Raw genomic sequence first — 19,976 nt, forward strand, 5'->3', positions numbered from 1 at the left:
GTTAGAAATGCCAATAATAAAACAACGATAGGCCTTTTTCACAGCAGACATTTTTGACTTATAGTAGAAAAAGATGTTGCTAATAACATTAATGACGGCTTTGTACTATTCAAATGCCATGACAGTGTGATAGTGAGCTAGCATGCACAACACCGGGACCTTGAAACTGAAGCAGTTACATGGAATTCAACCAATATTATTAATTTATTATTTACAACTGTGCTTTTCCTACTGTGACATGTCAAAATGTCTGCTGTGGAAAAAAAGTATACGTACTCGGAGTAAATGAAACTCTACAACATGCAAACATTACCCTTTATTTTCTTCCACAGAGAAAACATTTTCACAGATTTATCAAATTGCAACATAACACATTATTATTAGGTCCACTTAAACTACTATAACTGATAAATAGAAAAGACAGTAAAAAAAGAGGCACACAAGGTAACAGGATTGTGTTCTATTTTTCTATATACAACTAGACATAGTCTTTACTGCTGCTGGATTTTGCAAACTCAGGTCCATGTCTTCTTTTATTTCAAGTCTGCCTTTCCAGGGGTCCGATGGTGCACATCGCAATAAATAAACACATAAATAGATCACTGCGAGAGAGAACAGTATTTTATGTTGAATTTGCTCTCATTCTCAAATGACCTACCATCAAAAGCTTGTTTGTTTAGGAGACTTGATTGTAAATCACATATTGGCAATGTTTCAAATACAGTTCACCTCAGTTTAAATTGTACTGGTTCAAACAAAAAGGTTAGTGTCTTGTCACCTGCTGTCTTAAACACAGACACTGATAAAGATTTTGTTAAAGCTCAGGACATTTAAATTTCAACTGCACACATCAATTGCTAGCTGCCAAGCATTAAGACTTTGCTTTTGTTAAAGCTTCTACTTTAGAACTCATGTGAGCAAATCAATATCTAGTTTCAGCTAGTTGATTAAGTCCATTAGTAATTCAAGTTAACTGGCTGAGCCACAGACAAATGCAAGTATAAAAACAAGACATATTTTCCTCCAAAAGTACATGATATAGAGGACAAAACTGGGATCTTAAATTTAAGCAGCTCAAGTTCATTAACATAGTGACACAATCAGGGCAACATTATTCACAAAATGTAAAGGTTAAAAAAAGAATATGTTGCTCATTTACATTATTTTACAATGAATGGGTTTGCTCCATACAGCGAGGTAAAAAGGAGCACTTTATTCCCCATCTACCAAACTGCAAAAAAGTAAACGTCTCTATCTTGAGCGCATCCCCACACAAATGAGCATTTTTGGGAAGTGTTTGTAGCTACAGATAGCCACTTCTAATGCAGCACTATGTTGTATGATTAAGTAGCTAAAGCAGTTTACTTAAGGGCTTTACATGTGACAATTTTGATATAAATGATAATCCATCTGAGACTGATTTCAACAATGACCTAAATGTTAGTTACATGTGAAAGGTTACTTTAAAAAACATTCACATTTCTCACAATCCGAGAATGTGCAATTTTGTTGGACATTTCTGTTTGAACTGCTATCTCCAACCAATTTCCTTAAATCATCATCATAATTGCATCGCATATCAAAATAACCCTGTGTTAAATGACACAGAAACTGTGCTGATTTTGTTTTTGAGAAACAGAATAACCATTTTTCAACTGGCAGCAGATTTAGTCGCAGGTTAAAACAGCCCTCAGTAACAATTACCAAGCATTCAGTTCAATGCTTAATTTTGTAATTGTCAGTACAAAACAACATACAGAGAGTGGACATAAACAGCAGGTACACTTTACAGGTGTGCTCCAGATCCTATACAACTGCTCTGCAATCAACTTTACTGTGGCTGTGTCAGGGAGGGGTTTGATTCAACTTTACAGTAAATTTGGTGATCGTAATTATTGTTGTACTAGATTGCATTATATTGTAAGCGGTTCCGGTTTTTTCATCCTTCTACAGTATATGTCCAAATAGGGCAGGCAGGAATCTTAAAAAAAAAAAAAAAAAAAGTTAATTTGACTTGATTTTTTGACGATTTCACTTTGGTTAATTGGGAATGAAAGCAGTTGCAGCCTCTGAGTTCACATGTTCAGTTTGTGGTTGGTTTACAATTGACTTACAAAGTGAGAACCATCATCTGCAACCCAGTGCCCTTGAGTGTCATCTGCAGCTCTTTGAAGAGTCCTTCTTTGGATAACCTGAAAGTTAGCAAAATAAAAAAAGGAAACAATATTTTTAGGACCATGATTAAGATGTGATAAAATTATATATATATATAAAGAAAGAAATTTAATTTGGTAGTACGCAAATTAATATGCAGCTTATTCTCATTCTTACAATAAATGTTTAGTTTTATATACACACTCTTTTGTAGCATCCTGAGTTTGTCTCATATACTGCTGTGACAACTGACTGTTCTACATGACCTATACTACTACAATATCTTGAGATAAGATAAATAAGGGTTGACTTTAGTTTTTCTCTATTACGGTCTTGAGCTGAGCAGAGATGTAGAGTTGCTGCTTCAATGTTACTTTTGCATCAAATGTGTCCCTGTGTTTTAGTGTCTTCTGGCATGACTAGCTATATATAAAAAAAAAAAAAAAAAAAAAAAAAAAAAAAACATAAACAAAAAACAACAACAACAAACACCCATTATCAGGTCAATTAAGAAAGCCAAAATAGCATGAAAGTAGAATGTGTCAGATAAAACTTTCCAAAATGCTACTTAATCCTAAATGTATTTCTTTTCAAGCAGCTTTGGCATGTAACAAGCTGTGATTTCCAAGTATTATTCCATTCATTAGAAAGTCAGGTATATTGTGAAAATGTAATGAGAGAAAAAAACAAAAACAAATCCAATCACATATTGTAGTCGGTGGTAAGTAAATTTAATTTCCTGCCCTTAACTACTAATTAAGTCAATTACTTAACAACGCTTGTTGCAGCAACTTCGGCCGACAAACTGTTAGTAATGTTGACTGACAGACTGTTAGATATCTAACAATATATAATCTATATTAATAAGTAAATATTGTTTTGTCTGCTTACCTGTTCATGGTACTTCTGATTTTGGTGGAGGGTCACGTCCCGAACGGACATGTTTTTAACTCTGACTGCTCCCTGTCTGTCGAGAGAGCGGGCCCTGGGGGATTTGAGCTGACTGCGCCAGTGCCATGACTTGAGCTGTTCATTCACCACTTGTTGTGGGAGGCCACTAGCGTGGTAGTGTGGATGGTCCCATTGAGCCGGGGAGGGGGAGAGTCTGATATCAGGAGGTAATGGCCTCTGTGCTCTCTGGTGGGGCACAGCGGCATCTTTATAGTAGTACTCATATCTGTTGGAAGGACTTGGAGCCTGCTGGGTGTAATAGCTCCGTGCCAAGTCCAGATCAGGTTGGTAGACCATTCCTTCATTGTAATAGGCTTGGTGAAAACTATGGCTGGACTGGTGCCTGGGATTATGGTAAAAGCCAGTGCGTGGGAAGACTTGAGGTCCATAGCTGCCTACTGGGCCAGAGTGCTGGAGAGCAGACTGATATTGTTTTGGCAAATCACAGGGCAATTCCTGACACTGTGAGCTGTTGTAAGATGTAAACGAGTGTTCAGAGTTACTATCCTCAGAGTTAACATGGCTGCCATAGTTCACTGCGGGGGGAGGAGTCTCTGGTAAAGTAATTGCATATTCTGTCAGTCGCCTCCTTGGACCTCTGGTGCGACCACGATCCTTTTCAAATGAAGATTCAGGGTTGGATATCCTGTGCAAATAGCAAGTGTATTAGTATGGCTACTCAGCAAACTCAACTTTTAATAGATGTACATCTAAACATTCACGGATAAAAAAAAGAAGATAAATGATATTACTGCAATATTCCATTAATTACAGATTCAATAATAGGTTCTGTTAATTACAGGTCCAATAGTAGGTGTGCTGCGGACATACAGTACTGTAGATGTATTTGAGGTGCGGCTACCTGAGGGAGAGTTGTCTGTGAACCCGCAACTCGGGTGTGGAAGGCGTGCTGTTCGACTGGGTGCGGCTCAGCCTCAGATGGGAAGCAAAGCAAGCCTCCAACGGTGGCAACAATTCACTTTTGGCTGGACTGCTGAACACACAAAATGGCAGCAGAAGAAATACGTTATACATTTTATACAAAAACAATTATATATATATATATATATATATAAAAAATACAGGTGTCATAAGGTGTCAGTAGGATTTATAGTTCTGTGTTCTTCCAATTGACTGTTGTAGCACCAGAGCAAAAGCAGATGGCAGTGTTGTACATTCATCAACATCATTGATTTAGCAACAAGGCAGGAACAAGAGGGTTTGCACTAGAAATGGCTTTGCTAGATGCGCTTTTGTCTTCATCCTGCTGCATGTTGTCTTCACTCTCAACAAACACGACCAAGAAAGAAATATATTCAGCCCAAGTACAACAATCAGTACCAGTGCCTACATAGCCTTGACGTAAAATAAGATTATAGAAAGGGTGCACAATGTTTTGTTAAAGGCAGAAGTGGAGCATTTAATTATTCACTTCAATTAACTTGTTTTTTTCCCCTGGCATTCCCAAAGAATCCAAACAGGACCACTTCACTCAAGCTTGTTAATGCTACTAGTAGCCATAAAATCTGCAATTCACACAGTTTACTACAATCCAGGTAACACAAAGCACACTTTGTTTTTCCCCAATTCTAAAAAGTTGATGAACAGGAGAGGAGTTGTGATGGATGGTCTTGGTTACCTTGTCTTGCTGGAGGAGCGCGACTTCTTGCTCTTCTGGTAAGGTTTGTCAAGACTAGACTCTGACCACGGGGAGTGCTGGATGGGAGGAAGCTCACATACGGGGCTTGAGTTTAAACTCAGCATAGAGTCAAGGTTCGGATGGGGAGAATGGCTTGGGGTCAGCGGCAGGGTCTGCGGAGCCACAGATGGAGACATGTAGGAGCCGTCTATGAAGGACTGTGAGGATCCAGGGGCGGGCTGGGGAGGATCGGTCTCTCCTGGATAGGTGAGTCCTGATGACTGACTTGTCACTTCTAGGGAAAGAAACAGAAATGTTGTATGATACATATGATGATCTATTAAGTGTTGATACTTGAACACTTATCTCCTCCAAAGATTCTTTATGAAAGCTCCTTCATTAAGAGAAACCGTGAGCACTGCAATGTTCAAGATAAACGTTTACTGGACTCTGCTCACATTTCCACGTCTTATGGATGTGTGGCAAACTTGTCCAGCTTTTAAACTACATCAAGTTTTGCCCCAACTCTCATCAACACTAGATTTTAAAGGTAAGTCTCACCTTCATCTTGTACTACAGAATCAGACAGAGAGCTGTCATCAGATGTACCCAGATCTGAAAAACAGAAAACGACAAAACACTTTGATTCACATGTGAAGTATTAAATTATACATTTCTAAAAGAATCTATGAAAAGCCAACTGTTCAATTAAGAATTATTACGTTGTGAAGAGATATTCAATTAACTCCCTGCACAAGTGGTAATGAAAGGAATTTGACAGCAAACGGTCTTCTAGTCTGGCCAGGCGCCTCTCACCGTGTTGTGCAATATTAAAAGCAGGGAGTGGTGATGATCGACCGTGCTCCAGTCGTAGCTGAAAGGCCCTCTCTTGTAGCCGTTTTAGTTTTTTCTCCTCTCTCTTGCACTGCTGTAACCGGCTCCTTCTAACAGCCTTACTCATGTGATTCTCCTCGCAGAGCTTGCGCGCTGCCTCATATATCTTCATCTGAAGCGCCAACTCAGCATCCACTAAACTCAGTTCTGACTCCTGCAAAATTTTGGGGTAACAAGACAGAGAAAACAGTGTGACTATTCAAACATTGTATGTCCTTAAGGTTTACGCATTGTTTAGAAATTACATTATTCATTTGTGCAGCCTTCAAATGCTGTTTATACCTCTGCTCCTTGAGGCATGCTTTGCTCGTCCAGTTTAAACGCAGCTCCAATACGTCTGCGAATCTGCGGAGGCTTCTCTCCTGGCAGCAGAGGGTAATCATCTGACAGCCGGCCTGTCAACTCCTAAACCACACATAAAATATCACAAATCCAAATGTCCCCAAAGCAATGTTTGAACGTGACTGAAAGTTTATTTTACCGAGGGAAGATCCTTAATAAAATCAAAATAAAGACATCTTTTCAAACGCTAATAAATCCTTTCAGTTTAGTTGCTCAAATTAGGACACACACACATCTCTTCAGAGTTTATTTAACCATGTCTGTGCAGTTGAAATGATATCCAAGTATCTCATTCTGCTCTCTTTACATGTTCAGGCATATAGGTTCAAGGAATCTGTTGCACAATTCGGCATTTCCAGAGATTTCCTTTCACAACACATTCTTTGGGTCTCACTTTCTCACTGTTTCGAGTACCCGTGTCCAAACCAAACCCAGGGCACGACAACACACTGTTACTGATTTAATTAAAGAACAGTCATATAAACACTGTTACTTTGAGTCACTCCTAACCAGCCACCTTTGTAGACAGTCAAACACGTAAGCATGGCCAATGAGCTTACTTATTCTTTTGTCACTAAGAGAAGGGAGAGGCATCATGCCTCCCATTAGTTCACCTGAGCATGTCCCAACAGGAGTGCCCGGCCTAAGTGTCAACAGGAAAGAATGATCAGTCCTGGGATTTTACCCCGGAGCACCGACGCATGTCAGAGATACTGCCAAAGCAATATATGTCCAGTTTCGAAATTACTCAATGTGGCAATATTTTGTCTTTGACAGTTCACAGTTCAGAGAGAGAAAGAGAGGCAGGATATATTGGAAATGAAGGGGTGACGTGACAAAAGTCTCATGCTGGATTCAAATCCAGGCTGTCATGGGAACATTGAAATTGCTTTGGCCAAATGAACCACCAGGATACCTCTTCAAAGGCTATGATACATAAAATAAATTCTCATTGCAGCCACATTGCATGGCCTAATTTCACTACACAATGTGTCTGAAAGTAAAGGGATCATGTTCCTCGGTGGTAACAGCCAAAATAATAACGTCACAAAAGGACGGGAGGATAAATTAAAATGCCTTTTGTTTCCTGTTAGACTGTGACTGAAGATAACCACTGTGACTTTAAGGCCATTTTTAAGCTAATCCAGACACATCAAAAAAAACTTAAAAAAGACCTCAAAGCATAAGTGTGGACATAAAAAACCTTATGGCCTAAACAGCATTTTCTAATTCATCAACATTAGTGTGGATATGGCTTAACATATCTCAGACATGTCCCCTCTAGCAGGTTACTTTATTAACCTGCAGTAAAATGCGTCATCAAACATACTGCACTAAACTACTCCACCTTTTATTAAAAGGCGCTGAATCACATGCAATATGCAAGCTTGCGTCATTACATAACAATTGTCTTGAGCTTCCCTTTGTCTAGGTCTGCTGAAACCTTTATTACAGTTTTAATGAGCTTAGATTATCATGATTATGTCACTCATTTGTTCTGTGACATGTTTTTAATGTAATTCTTTTCTGCAGCCTCATTCCTTTTTAAACTGTTGGCCTGTTGATTTGTAGATTAGTTTTACTTACTGCTTCTCGGATGCAGACTTTCTTCAGCTCCAGTAGGCAGATCTCCAGTCGCTCTTGGAGAGCCTGATGTTTGAGCTTCATGGCCCGTGTGTGCGTGGTCACATCCTTCATATGCGTCATTGGGCTGTCAGAGCCTGTGTAATGGAACAGCAAAGATCCATAAGGATTTATCTGGGATTATGGGACTGTTACACATTTCTATACTCAGTACTTAACACATGAGACAATAAGTAAGTGGAAATCAAAGTTAGAAATGAGTAAGAACTGGTGGCCAGGTTGGCTCAGTGGGGTAGAGCAGGTGCACATATGCTTGGAGGTTTATGCCTCGACGCAGAGGTCCAGGGTTCGAATCCGACCTGAGACGATTTCCTGCATGTCTTCCCCCTCTCTCTCTCTCCCCCCCCTTTCTCACCTAGCTGTCCTATCAAATAAAGGCAGAAAAGCCCAAAAAATAATCTTAAGAAAAAAGAAATGAGTAACAACTAACCTAAAGTAGTGGCCCATTTCATTCCAAAGGGAAATACATAAAAATCAGTAAAAGCAATTTGAACTTCAACTTATGATTACTTTCAATATCATTTAGTCTATAAATATAAAAAGCATGTATACATACACAGCACAAATACACAGAGTGGCTGGTTTAATGGGTACACCTATCTGAATCTTAAGCAATCCAATTGAAAAACCATGCAGTTTATGAAGCTTCTCATGTTCACTTTTTGTTGACATTGTCACAGAGAAGTTGATTCAACTTTGTAGTCATTTTGGAGACAGTCGTTTTTGGTGCTGCTGAATTGCATTGTATTATACTGAAAGGGGTTTTAGTATTAATTGGAAACTCAGCCAACATATGTGCACCTGTGTAATAAATACGTATTTTTAACCACAATGAAAACAAGCAACCAAATGTGCAGGAGAAAAGTAAGTGATATGTAAGTGCATAAATGCATTCATTAGTCATATGTCTGAAGTCATGTTTAAGCAATAAAATAACTTGTAAAAAGTTAAAAACGTCAGTCATAAATGTTTTAATTCCTTAATATCCCATGTCCTGCAAGTTGATGCTTTGCCATTTTCCAACTCTATTTTATTTTAATTTTCTGTTTCCTTGTAAGTATTCTGGCATGCTCATATTATGGTGCCCTTACCATTATTAAAATGCTTCAGATTAACTCTCAAACTCACTACGGACAACAAGACAATGGTTACATTCAACAGATTGACCTTTTGTTTTTATCGTTGTTTTCTTTAGTGGCATGCAGAATGACAAGCAGGATGTTCGTAACTATGAACAATTTGCGAATGTTCGACTGGTGCTGTCTGTAGCCTTGGTGACTAATGACATTAAGATTAGTCTCAGGGCTGTGGGAGTGGCTTCAGGCAAAATGCATTGAGCACCACATACCTTCAGAGATTATTAACAGAATCCCTGCAGGTACTGACAAACATCTAAGTTGCGACAGGAAAGAAGTGTGACAGCACTACAATAGGGCAAAGAATTCCTCTTCGTAGAGTGACAATCCCCCTATTCTTTGTAGATCGCCACTTTTTCATTATATAGGGTAGACATCACATAGCTCAAATAAGGCACAAGGAATGCCAGAACTAATCAGTAGATACTGCTGGGCGAAGCAAAAACAAGACAAACAAAGTTTGCTCTTAATTATATGGTATAGTTACCATATGGGACCGAGAGAATAATGTAGACGACCACATTGTGCGACTCCCTTTAATGAAGTTGACAGTGGCAATCCCATAATAGGAATTGACTAACAAAATACATATTTATCTGAGTTGCACATGTTAAATCAATGAATCATTTATTCAATAGAAAGTCAGAAAAGAGTGAAAAATGCCCATCACAATTGCCTCTGTCTCCTTTTCAAAACCCAAGATGACGTATTCAGACTGCTTGTTTTTCCAGCAAATATACACTACTGAGAAGCTGCAGCCAGAGAAGTTTTATCGTTTTTACTTAAAAAAAAAAAAAAAGAACAAATGGTTAATCAATTACCAAATATATTGCCAGTTTGCCATTTTCTGTCAATCAACTAATTGATTAATAGACAAAACATGTTAAACCGGCAAAAGGGCTGAATTTCCTACTGAATAAAATCCAGACTTGAAAAAGTGAAACTCCACCAAATGTACATATCAAAAGTCTGTTTACAAATCTTAGGGAGTACACCTGTGTATCTGGAAAAAAAAGTTGTATAAAGCTATTTGTGGCTCCAGAAGGACAAGTTGATGAAAACAATCTCAAAAAGAAGTTAGAAAGAGGGGAGTTTACCAGACCTCTCTAACCTGCTCCTTACCTCTGCTTAAGGATAGCGGCTTGAGGCTACATTAGCTGCCACTAGCATAACAAACCTGAATCTCTGACAGAACTGTGGTTGGTCAAGTTGCATTTTTGGGTAATGCAGGCACCAGGTTTTAAAAAAGAATCTGATTTGATCCTTTTTTCTTTTTACTCTCCATCGGGATAGACAATGTTATCGTGCAATGCTAAATCGGTGGAGTACTCATTTCATCTGAATCATTTGTGATGCTTCATCATCATCCATGTTGGGATACAGTCATCAATCTGGCAGCAAGTCAAAATGGATCATACCGAAAAGTAACACACACAAAAGGGTTGTAGTGAGGTGCTGGTCACTGGATTAGACTTGTAAGGAGGAAAACAGTGTTGCACACTCCGCCTCCATATGCATTTCTCTTTTATTCAGGTGACATTTCCTCTTCAAGATCAACAATCACGCAAGTCACAATGGACCACATACATTTCTGTCCCTGCCTGTGTTTTCACATGACAACTTGTTTTCTTTCACAAAGCAGAAAACTAAACTGGCTGGAATTACCACTTTTTTTTTTTACATTTGGTGTGTGCTGAAGTGGGGGGGGGTTGATTTAAGATTGTAGATCATTTTATTGAGAACACAATTGAGATCTCCGCTGCCAAGAGAATGAAAGCAGTAGTTGACTCCATGTAATCTGCTATGATTGTGTTAGTCTCTGAAAGGATGTCATTTTGCTAAATATTGAGGATTCAATAACGATCTTGCAATAAAAGAGGCAAACTGTGTCAGGAGGAGGACCAGATTTATGTTACCAACTGGGTCTTAATTTAACAGTGGTGAAGTAGAGAATGAGTAGGTAGAAGATTGTGTCTTTAGCAGAAAGATCAAGATCAAAAGTAAATTGGGATTTTATATTTGTATTCTGGTTAAGGTCATTTGAATGCAGGTGCTGTGATAAGATTACCATGGGCTGGACTAAGGTGTGTACTTAGTTTCAACATTGATTTGGGCCTCTAGCAGGGGTCTACTGGCTGAGCTTGATGATTTGCATTTTTAAATCAATGTGTAATTTAAATCAAGGGCGCAAGTCTCACACAATGTTGTCAGTAGGAATTTCAAGTCTGAATAGTCAAAGAACATTTTGATAAGCAATTGTACAAACTTCTGAAATGAAGCAATCCCCACTTCAATCCACTTTCTGTTTTCACGTTAATTAATGCAAGTCAATAAAGCTTCCCACTGTCCCTCAGACACATTTGGGCAACCAACCAAAGACAATATGCTGTCCAGTTTGTTTTTACTAATTTCAGCTCTCATGATGTTGGCTATCGTCGCTGATTTTTAAGAATCAAGATTTATTGCAGCCAAACCCCAAACCTTGCTGCAGTGAACAGCACTGACCATAAATGATCACATGTTGCAGTGGCATTAGTGTATACTACATGGAGAAACTTTAATGCCTGAAAGATACTGCATGTGCATTTCTTCATTTAACACAAAAATGTTTGTGGCTTAGTCAGCTGTGCTATTCATACTTCAAAATTCTGATGATACACAAAATGATTTACCTGAATGAAGGATGATGCCACTGTCAGTGTCACTGATCTCTCCGTTGCCCTCCATGTCAGTGAATCAACTTCCTGTTGCTATTCTTCAGTGGATAACGTCGGCACTCACCATTTCCTGTAAAGTATTATTTCAGCTTTAGCATCCATTACAATTTTCAAGATTTAGTCTACATCAACCTGAATCTCAAAAAAGTTAAGGATCATTTGTGGCAAGGTCTTGAAAATGTACACACTTTTGAACAGCTGTTGGAAACGTTTTTGGTATAATATAATGCATAACACAAAAACACAAGAAAATCATAAAATTGAATAAGCAAACACTATTTAACATTCCACACTGTTTTTCTTTCATTTCATGAAGGTATTATTGTCTTCTGTAAAGCCTCAAAAGACCAAAGCAGAACAGATTCAAACTGTGACAGCATTGCCCAGAAAGAAGAACAGTGTTTAGGCCTGCAGCTGAAAGGAAACTAAAATAGGATTACAGTCAACTATTGTTAGGCTACAAAGACAAGCAATAAAATATTAGTCCAAATCTAAAACCAAATCCAAATCCAAACAGCATTAACACAAGTTTTCCAAAGACAGCACATTGCTTAATCTTGTGACCTGTTGAATGACTGATTCAGGTGTGACTAGCCTTCTTGACCCTAGAGTCAGATGTAGTCATAGTTGTCTCCCACAGCATGAGTACACATGCATGTTGCCAAGTCTAGGGTGTTTCCTGTGACTGCCTGTTTGTTTGTCTCTGATGTCATATGATCGCATTATCTCATTTTTTTCAGATAAGAGGCTCAGGACGCAATAACCATATATTCGGCTGGTGTCTAAAAACTGTGAAACTTGTTGGTTAGATCATTAACCAAGTGAATACAGGAATGTAGTGTTGGTAACAACAGGGGTGGTTCACTTCAGCTGCCCAGCAGTCATTGTTTTGAGGAACAACTAAATGAGATGAAGTCATGAGCAACATACAAGAGTTGTTTCTATTATATGTTGATCCATCTTCATGACATACAGAGGTCCATAAAATGCATCCCATTATCACCCTGAACATGACATGAACATGACACATCTTCCAAACAGCTCACATGACTATGACTGGAGTCTTCACTCCTCCAAATCACAGATAATTGGCTGCTGCGTTTGCTTAATTAAGGCAAAACAGCTTATGTGCAGGACACTTAAACAACAACAACACAACCTACAGTGATGAATTCAGTGCTGTTTCAGTTAGAAAGATAAATGTAAACATGTGTCAGGTTTTGCAGAAATGTCAGGACTATCTACAGTATTTGGTATCCACTGGTACTTTTGGCAAGCAACTATCCTGTGTATTACTACAAAATACTTTACCACTTTAAATTTGGTAGGTTGATTTGCATGCTGGTTAATCCTACTCGAGCACAGGATTTTTTTATTTTTACTGTATATCTACACTATAGAACTAGCAGCAGTTAGTGTAAATGGATCACATCGCTGATCAATATAATAACCGCAAAAATCAAAAAGGTACTAAAATAAACCCACTAGGAATGCAACTACGGATAATTTTCATTACTAATCAATATTTTTCTATAAAAGACTATAAGAGTCTGAAATACTGAAAAGTACCCATCACACGTTTCCAGAGCCCGAAGTGACGACTTCAAACAGTCCAAAATCCGAAGATATTTAATTTTCGATGATATAACACAGAGAAAATCAGCAATTCTTCTCCACATCTGAAAGGCTGGAATCGTCATACAACTGCCATTTTTGCTTGATAAATTACTTTAAGTTATCAGAATAGCAGAGGTTGTCAATTGTCAGTCAACTAACTGATCAATTAACTAATTGTTTCAGAACTAACCCCCCCCCCCCAAAAAAAAAATAGGATGATCTAACACAGTACCTACCATATCAAGTAGGTAATTTTATCCAACAATACACACAAAGACATGCTGTACTTTAAAAGCTGCTGTGTCCAGTAATGCGTCTTCTACCTTTTGGGCTTTCAGATTCCCACTCACCAGAGGTGTGTTAATCACTAAAATCCCCTGAAAAACCAGCGGACTCAGACCGAAACTACTAAAGTAGTTTAATGCGCTGTAGATGTGCAGTATCTTGACGTCAAAATATACACTATGAATGAACTGTTGATATTTAGAGCAATCAACGTTTCTGTTGTGTGTTAAATTCCCCCCCCCCCCTTTTTTTTAATAGACTATTACATACACAAGTACAAAGTGGACATTTCTTTGGGAATGGGTTTAGAGAAATCAAAACACACGTATACAAAAAACAGGTAAGGAGAATTCCCCTGAAGGTGCTAATACAATGTACTGAACTACGAAACCCTAGCTGAAGGCATTTCAAGTCAAGTGTCAGTGTTAAGTACCACAGCAAAACAATCCCACCACAATGACATAGTTTGTGTAAAAGCAAGAATGTCTCGATATGAAATATTAACTTAACAACACTATTAACACAATGACAGTTATTCCACCATAATCCAAATTAATTCACCCAGAGGACAGTAGATGAATTAAGTACACAAAACACTGCCAATTAGACAACATGTGAAAAATCTACTTACTTTATGAGAAACTGTCAAAATCCAAAGAGTGAAAACTTTCCCTCAGAATTCCCGACTTAAATGGAAATGCAGAAAACCTGAGCTGTGTAGAGTCTGGACAGGAATGAGGGACTCGCCCACTAAGAAAGCGCTGCCTGTCGTAGAGGAGTGGCCACATGCAGAGGGCTGAACACTTGAGTGCGTATCATATAACTCAGTGTTCCCTTTTGAAACTGTGTCAACAACAATGATAAAGACACTGAGAAATTACACTTCACTTCACCCTCTTATCAGCGTCCTAATAGGTGGGTGGTGGCAGCCTGAGCGAAATACGTGTCCCATTACAAAAGCACTACTGCTATAAAAAGTAGACACAGTATGACAAAGAGTGAGGGCCCAGGAGAAGCATGACCAATAGCACTTATAAATAATGTCTTTTTTAGAGCTGAAACTATTTGTCAATTATTTAATTAGTTGATTGTCAGAAAAATTATTTTGGTAATCAATTAATTGTGAAAGTAATTTTTTAAGCAAAGATTTGCTGGTCTCTCTCAATATTTTGCTTTTTTTAATTATTGTTTTTAGCTTTTATTTATAAGTTTTCTTTATGTTGATAGAAAATTAAATATCTTTGGGTTACAAACATCACCTTCCAATCTGGATATATGTGGTTTTTTTTACCATGTTCTGACATTTTATGGACCAAACGTTTAAACGATTTGAATGATAAAGTATTCGACAGATAAACCAAAATGAAAATATTCATTAGTTGTAGCCATAGTGAGTAGGGCTGGGTATCGTTCATGAAATTCCGATAGCAATACCAATGCTGTGACTTCGATAGCGGTTCCTAAACGATACTTTTTTCAATACCAATTTTATAAAATCCATTTTAACAAAAAAGAAAAGAAATTAAAACATTACAGCAATAATCTTTTCATTCTTCCTGCCTGCCTCTACGGCGTGTAACGTTAGACAGCCAATCACAAACCTTATTAGATCTTGGTAGAAGCATGCTGCATGCTTATTGGTTCACTGACACTGATGAGATTTACTCCTTAGGTATTGAAAATTGGTAGTGAATGACGTGGCATTTTTCGATACTCGATACTAAGGAGGAAATTCAGTCGGTGCGTAAAAAGTATTGAATTCGGTAGCCAGCCCTAATAGTCATTTTATCCACATGATTGCATTATGTCTTACTTTTAGGCATGAATATACAAAGCCAAAAATCATGCTTTCATCACTGGTAATAGATGACTCAATGAGTTGGTAACTGACTGTTGATGACTATAGCTCAGACTCTTCACCTTTGTCTGTTTTCTTACAATAAACTGTCAGTGTCAGATCAAATATCTGGTCAATGCATTAATACCGCCATCTCCTGGATGTTCAAAGGGACAGTAAACATGGATAACCTTAAAGCTTAGATTTGCAAATAGCCTTCTAAACGTCACCACCTCTCTTCTTAGTTCCATGGTACTAATGCAGAGGCCCTTTTGTGGACTGCCGTTTTTGCCTTTACTAAAAAAAAGAGGGAAACATGGTGGTGGATAGTCTGAATGATTTACAGAGACCCAGAGGCAGCACCTGCTCTCTTAACTACATGGTTCACATTCATTCTGAATCTCAATATTCATTTTGGCTTTCCAGGAATGCTGGTGCTCAGACTCAGGCTGAGAAAAGATCCAGGAATTCCCAGACACTCAAGTTCAGATCTCAAATGACATGGCACCAAAAAGGCAGCAGCCATGGTGACAAAGCAGCAGATATTTGGTTCAATAACTTCCACATTTAGCCTGGGTTTCACAGTGTGAACGCTACCAGGTGCATTTCCCAGATACATTCACATTTGGCGTTGACTATGTAGTGAATTATTATATCTGATTTCTTGCATTATGCTGCAATTGGCTATTTTAGCTGGCCAATACTATGATCGGATATTGGCTTATCACAGATAACTTACAAGTTGACATTATGTAGGCACCAGCAGCCTATAACAAAACACCAGCCATGGTACACCACCTCCATTAAAGCTTGCTGGAAATTAGATAGAATGCAGGTTCAAGGCACTTCCGCATTGGCTTCACTTTTCAGGCACTAAAGTTTCCGCTTGATTAGGCTGCATTATTTTTTGCTAGATGTACCTTATAAACTGCCAACTGAGTATAGGTGTGGAAAGGCTGAAGGGAAGGATATCACTTACAAGCTACCAGCGCCTGTATGGTTAATAGAATAAAAGAGAAGCAGCAGCATCTTGTGAGAACAGGCAGCATACCAAGCACTTTGATACACTAAAATCAGATAAGGGAAGTGAAGTCATGCAAATAAATAACAATCTCTTCTGTTCATGGGGAAACTACAGTTAAGAGGTTATCCCAACACTTAAATGCCAAACAGTATTATATTGTGACACTCCTGCAAAACCTGCAAAAACAAACTCACTAAAATCACACATATTGCCTCCAAGATAATCAGTCGCCCCACACCCAGCCTATCAGACATGAATGACACAGCCATCACACGCCTAGCATGTACAATAGCAGCTGACACAGACCATCCCCTGAATCAATTCTTCACACTACTTCCATCCGGCCGCAGATACAGAGCACTGAACTGGACTAAAGCTTATTTCAAAAAAACGTTTTGTCCCCACCGCCATCACAGTGCTGAACAAACTGTAATACCGCCTCCACCACCTCAGTTGCTTTGTAGCTTTCACATTTGATGTGTTTATGTGGGTGTTCTAATGTGATGTGTTTTCTTGTATATATGTTACATGTTTTATGTGTTTTTTATGTGTGTTGTGTTATGGAACATGAAAAGAAGATGTGTGGAAATGATTATCCCTATAGGGACAATAAAGACTATCTATTCTGAGTTGGAAGGAAATCAGTTTTATAAAAAAATAATTATTTCGCTTACGTTATTACAACACTGTGCCGTTAAGTCGACCATGCTTCATGTGAAGACTAGTTAAACAACTTATCACTACACTATGGTACAACACAGACACTCGTCCTGTGTTAAAGTAGCCAGTTGGTGGATGTCATGGGTAGTTTCACCAAAGGTCCCCAAGAGACAGAGAAAGAGCTTTGTGTAGGCAAGACAGCAGCTGGCAAAACAAATTCTTAAAATATTCTTGAGTCCTTTTATAAGTGTACGCTAGAATACCGCTGCCAGTGTGTAGAGCCATCAGCTGCCAGGGGATCACACATTTCCCCCTCAATATTTTGCAGCTTGGCAATTCCACCAGGTGCTAATAGATCATTTTGCTGTAATGATGCTTAAATCAAGGGGGTGTCATAAAAAAAGTGCTATAAAGTTACATTAAGGCACCACAAATCCTAAAGCTTTAAAAAGGCAAACAAAGCGCACACACACACACACACACACACACACACACACACAACACACACACACACACACAGCTTTAGGTTTTATGTTATTTAATGGCTCTAATTGACTATAATAAAGATGTGGAAATAAAACATGTGTATGTCAAATGAGCAAGCACACAGAAGTGGTGTGTCTGATGTGGATTACTGAATTGGAAGTTTGTGAACCACCATGCAAAATTAAGGTCTATTCTAAACTGTGGCCAAGCCCTAAACTGTGGCTGAGAGTGAAAAGCTTAAACATATCAACACCACTACACAGAGACAGACATTTACTGTATAACTAAAGCTCCTCTGAAGTAGCTTTTAAATCAGATAGCCTACATCTGATTGTTCCACACTGTCTGATAATAATCTGTATGCATCCGCTTGTTCAAACTCTTCAATGAAGCTATATGATGTTGAAACTGATTGAAATATTAATATTATTAATATGTTTATTAATAGCTGTTACATTACATCAAATTGACATTTTCTGTGTTATTTGCATCTAATTTCTCCAAAGTTTAAACTATCACATTTTGGTATCTCTAGAAACGTTAGGCTCTGCACTAGAAGTTATATCGGGTTTTAACAAAGTTTGGCTGCACAGCTTGAGTTTGTAATGTAAGGTCACTTCAGGGGTTAAGCCCCTTCTGTCCTCTTGCCCCATGGTCAATGCCCAGAAATGTGTAGACAGCAGAAATGTTTCAATGCACAGAAATCACAAACTAACTAATGGGACTAGCTACTGCTCTGAAGAAAACCCTCTATAGAGATTAAAGTTCCTGTTGAAAGAGGCCATTGATCATTATAATTTATCTGCTGGTCAGTGCAGCCAGATATTTTTTAAACAGTTTATGGTACATCTTTAAATTTTGGTTCTCTTTTACACATAAAAAAAATGAATAGGGACAGTCCATGAAACCAAAACTTATTATAGGAAGTAAGAATAAAAGATGGAAATAAACTCAGTGTCCGAAAATATGATAACTAGAAACTCTTCTGTTTCAACAGTTTACCTCCATGTTTAAGTTAAATCTACTGGGGAATTTGTAATCGATGTTACCTAACAATAAAGACATAGCTAATAAACACATGTAATGTACATTTGAATACTGTAACGTTACCTGTGTACGTTACATGCAAGTAGATTTACACAATACATTCAAATGGTACAACATGCATGACAAAAGTCTGGACCAACTTGAGAGTTTAACTAAGGGCCAGTTAAACCTGTAGAAAGTTAAAGAAAACTCTCGAGTGTAAAGAAATAAAGACATCTTGTGGTATTTATGGATCCATTTCATCCACCCGATAACTCAGCTTCATAAAGCTGCTGGGCCTCGGCTTTGAATAGTTTCTCAAAGTTTAGTTGTGAGCTTTTCCCAAACTAGCTAGCTAACTATCGGCTCCCACTGCTTATTGCTTATTTTTTAAGGATCAATGAGTTCTGTAGCATTAATAAATAACGCATTGCGTATTTGCATACAAAGTTTGTAAAACAAAAGTTCTAACTTCATCGTTTTCTGCTCTTACCTTCGTAGCTAGTTAGTTAGTTAGCTAGCTAGCTAGCATCGTGCCTCATCTGTATCCATACAAACTGCGCTCCATCGGCTCAGTCTCCCAGATTTGAGCTGGAAGTTTATTTATATGTACACTGACAAATAAGCAGAATAAACCAACACTCAGTCCTGACGTTACGAAAACTCTTTGATCTAACCGAGTGGATATTTTACAGTACAAACGTTAAAATAACGTTTTGCACCCCAAACGTAACTTTTGTTTTGTTGAAGAGGCTATAGCTACTACTCGGTCACAGTAAAGCAATGCTGTGCTGCCTTCAAGTGCTGTCGAAAACACGACCGAGCTAACAACATCTACTATTTACCATGGTAACCGCGTTTCCGCTACGCGACGTAGAAATGGGCGTGCGAATCAAATTAAGTTATCAAATTCATAACGCCATGGCGAAAGTGGTCAATAATCAATAGCCAATATGTAAAACAATCCCTCGATGGTTCACGTTTTTATTATTGCCATTTAGTGGCCCTTGATAGGGCTTTACATTCTATTTACAATTATAGTCTTAGAAATCACGAGCTAAAAATGGGATTATGAACGCCGCATGGGTCACTTGTCCGCTGCTGCGTGGGCGCTTGACAGGTTATTTAGCGGATTTTGACGTCAAAACCACTTAAATATTTCGACATAGTCAAAATTATAATTTTTTATAACCGAGGAGGACACCGCGTGTCGAAATGGCCCACATTTATAATTAGATTATTTTTAATTGAGCCACTAGAGGGAAGCAATGCGATAAGGAGACCTTTAATCGGGTAAACCACGTTATGAATAAGGGAGCAACACTACACTACTTGTGTCTCGATGCCGCTTGCACGCAGTTGAATCAGTAGGGTTTATGAGCAATAATAATGAAATCCACTGCAAATTAAAAACAAACATTTGGAAAACAACATAACAGTAGCTCAATAAATAAATAAATAAACAGCTAATAAACCTTTGGGGGGGGGGGGGAAGGGGTTTCCGTTCAAATATCATCAAAAAGTACCATAGGCTATCGTGTATCTTGTTATCTATTTCAAATCT

At 38.3% G+C, this 19,976-nt stretch overlaps 1 protein-coding gene across 2 annotated transcripts; it reads right to left on the reverse strand.

The window, feature by feature from the left end:
* Positions 1-301: 301 nt before the first annotated feature.
* Positions 302-19,213, reverse strand: inavab (innate immunity activator b). Of its 2 annotated transcripts, none has more exons than XM_039798879.1 (11): positions 18,906-19,213; positions 11,433-11,547; positions 7,568-7,701; positions 5,921-6,043; positions 5,561-5,792; positions 5,306-5,359; positions 4,745-5,039; positions 3,968-4,099; positions 3,046-3,751; positions 2,115-2,192; positions 302-1,981 (listed from the first exon to the last, which is right to left on the reverse strand). In XM_039798879.1, exons 2-11 carry the CDS (start codon positions 11,485-11,487, stop codon positions 1,940-1,942), a joined length of 1,851 nt encoding a protein of 616 aa, XP_039654813.1. In that variant the 5' UTR covers positions 11,488-11,547; positions 18,906-19,213; the 3' UTR covers positions 302-1,939. The 2 variants fall into 2 exon arrangements, with proteins under 2 accessions (XP_039654813.1, XP_039654812.1); XM_039798878.1 differs by lacking the exon at positions 18,906-19,213 and adding an exon at positions 14,011-14,124.
* Between the last annotated feature and the right edge of the window lie 763 nt (positions 19,214-19,976).

Source organism: Perca fluviatilis, chromosome 4 (assembly GCF_010015445.1).
Source record: "Perca fluviatilis chromosome 4, GENO_Pfluv_1.0, whole genome shotgun sequence".
NCBI lineage: Eukaryota > Metazoa > Chordata > Actinopteri > Perciformes > Percidae > Perca > Perca fluviatilis.

Coding starts and splice junctions, on each gene's coding strand:
- inavab (XM_039798879.1), bottom strand. CDS start 11,487: ATGGAGGGCAACGGAGAGATCAGTGACACTGACAGTGGCATCATCCTT. Junction 6,044..7,567: donor AAGTCTGCATCCGAGAAGCA/GTAAGTAAAACT, acceptor TGTGTGGTTTAG/GAGTTGACAGGCCGGCTGTC. Junction 2,193..3,045: donor ATCAGAAGTACCATGAACAG/GTAAGCAGACAA, acceptor GCTAACTTTCAG/GTTATCCAAAGAAGGACTCT.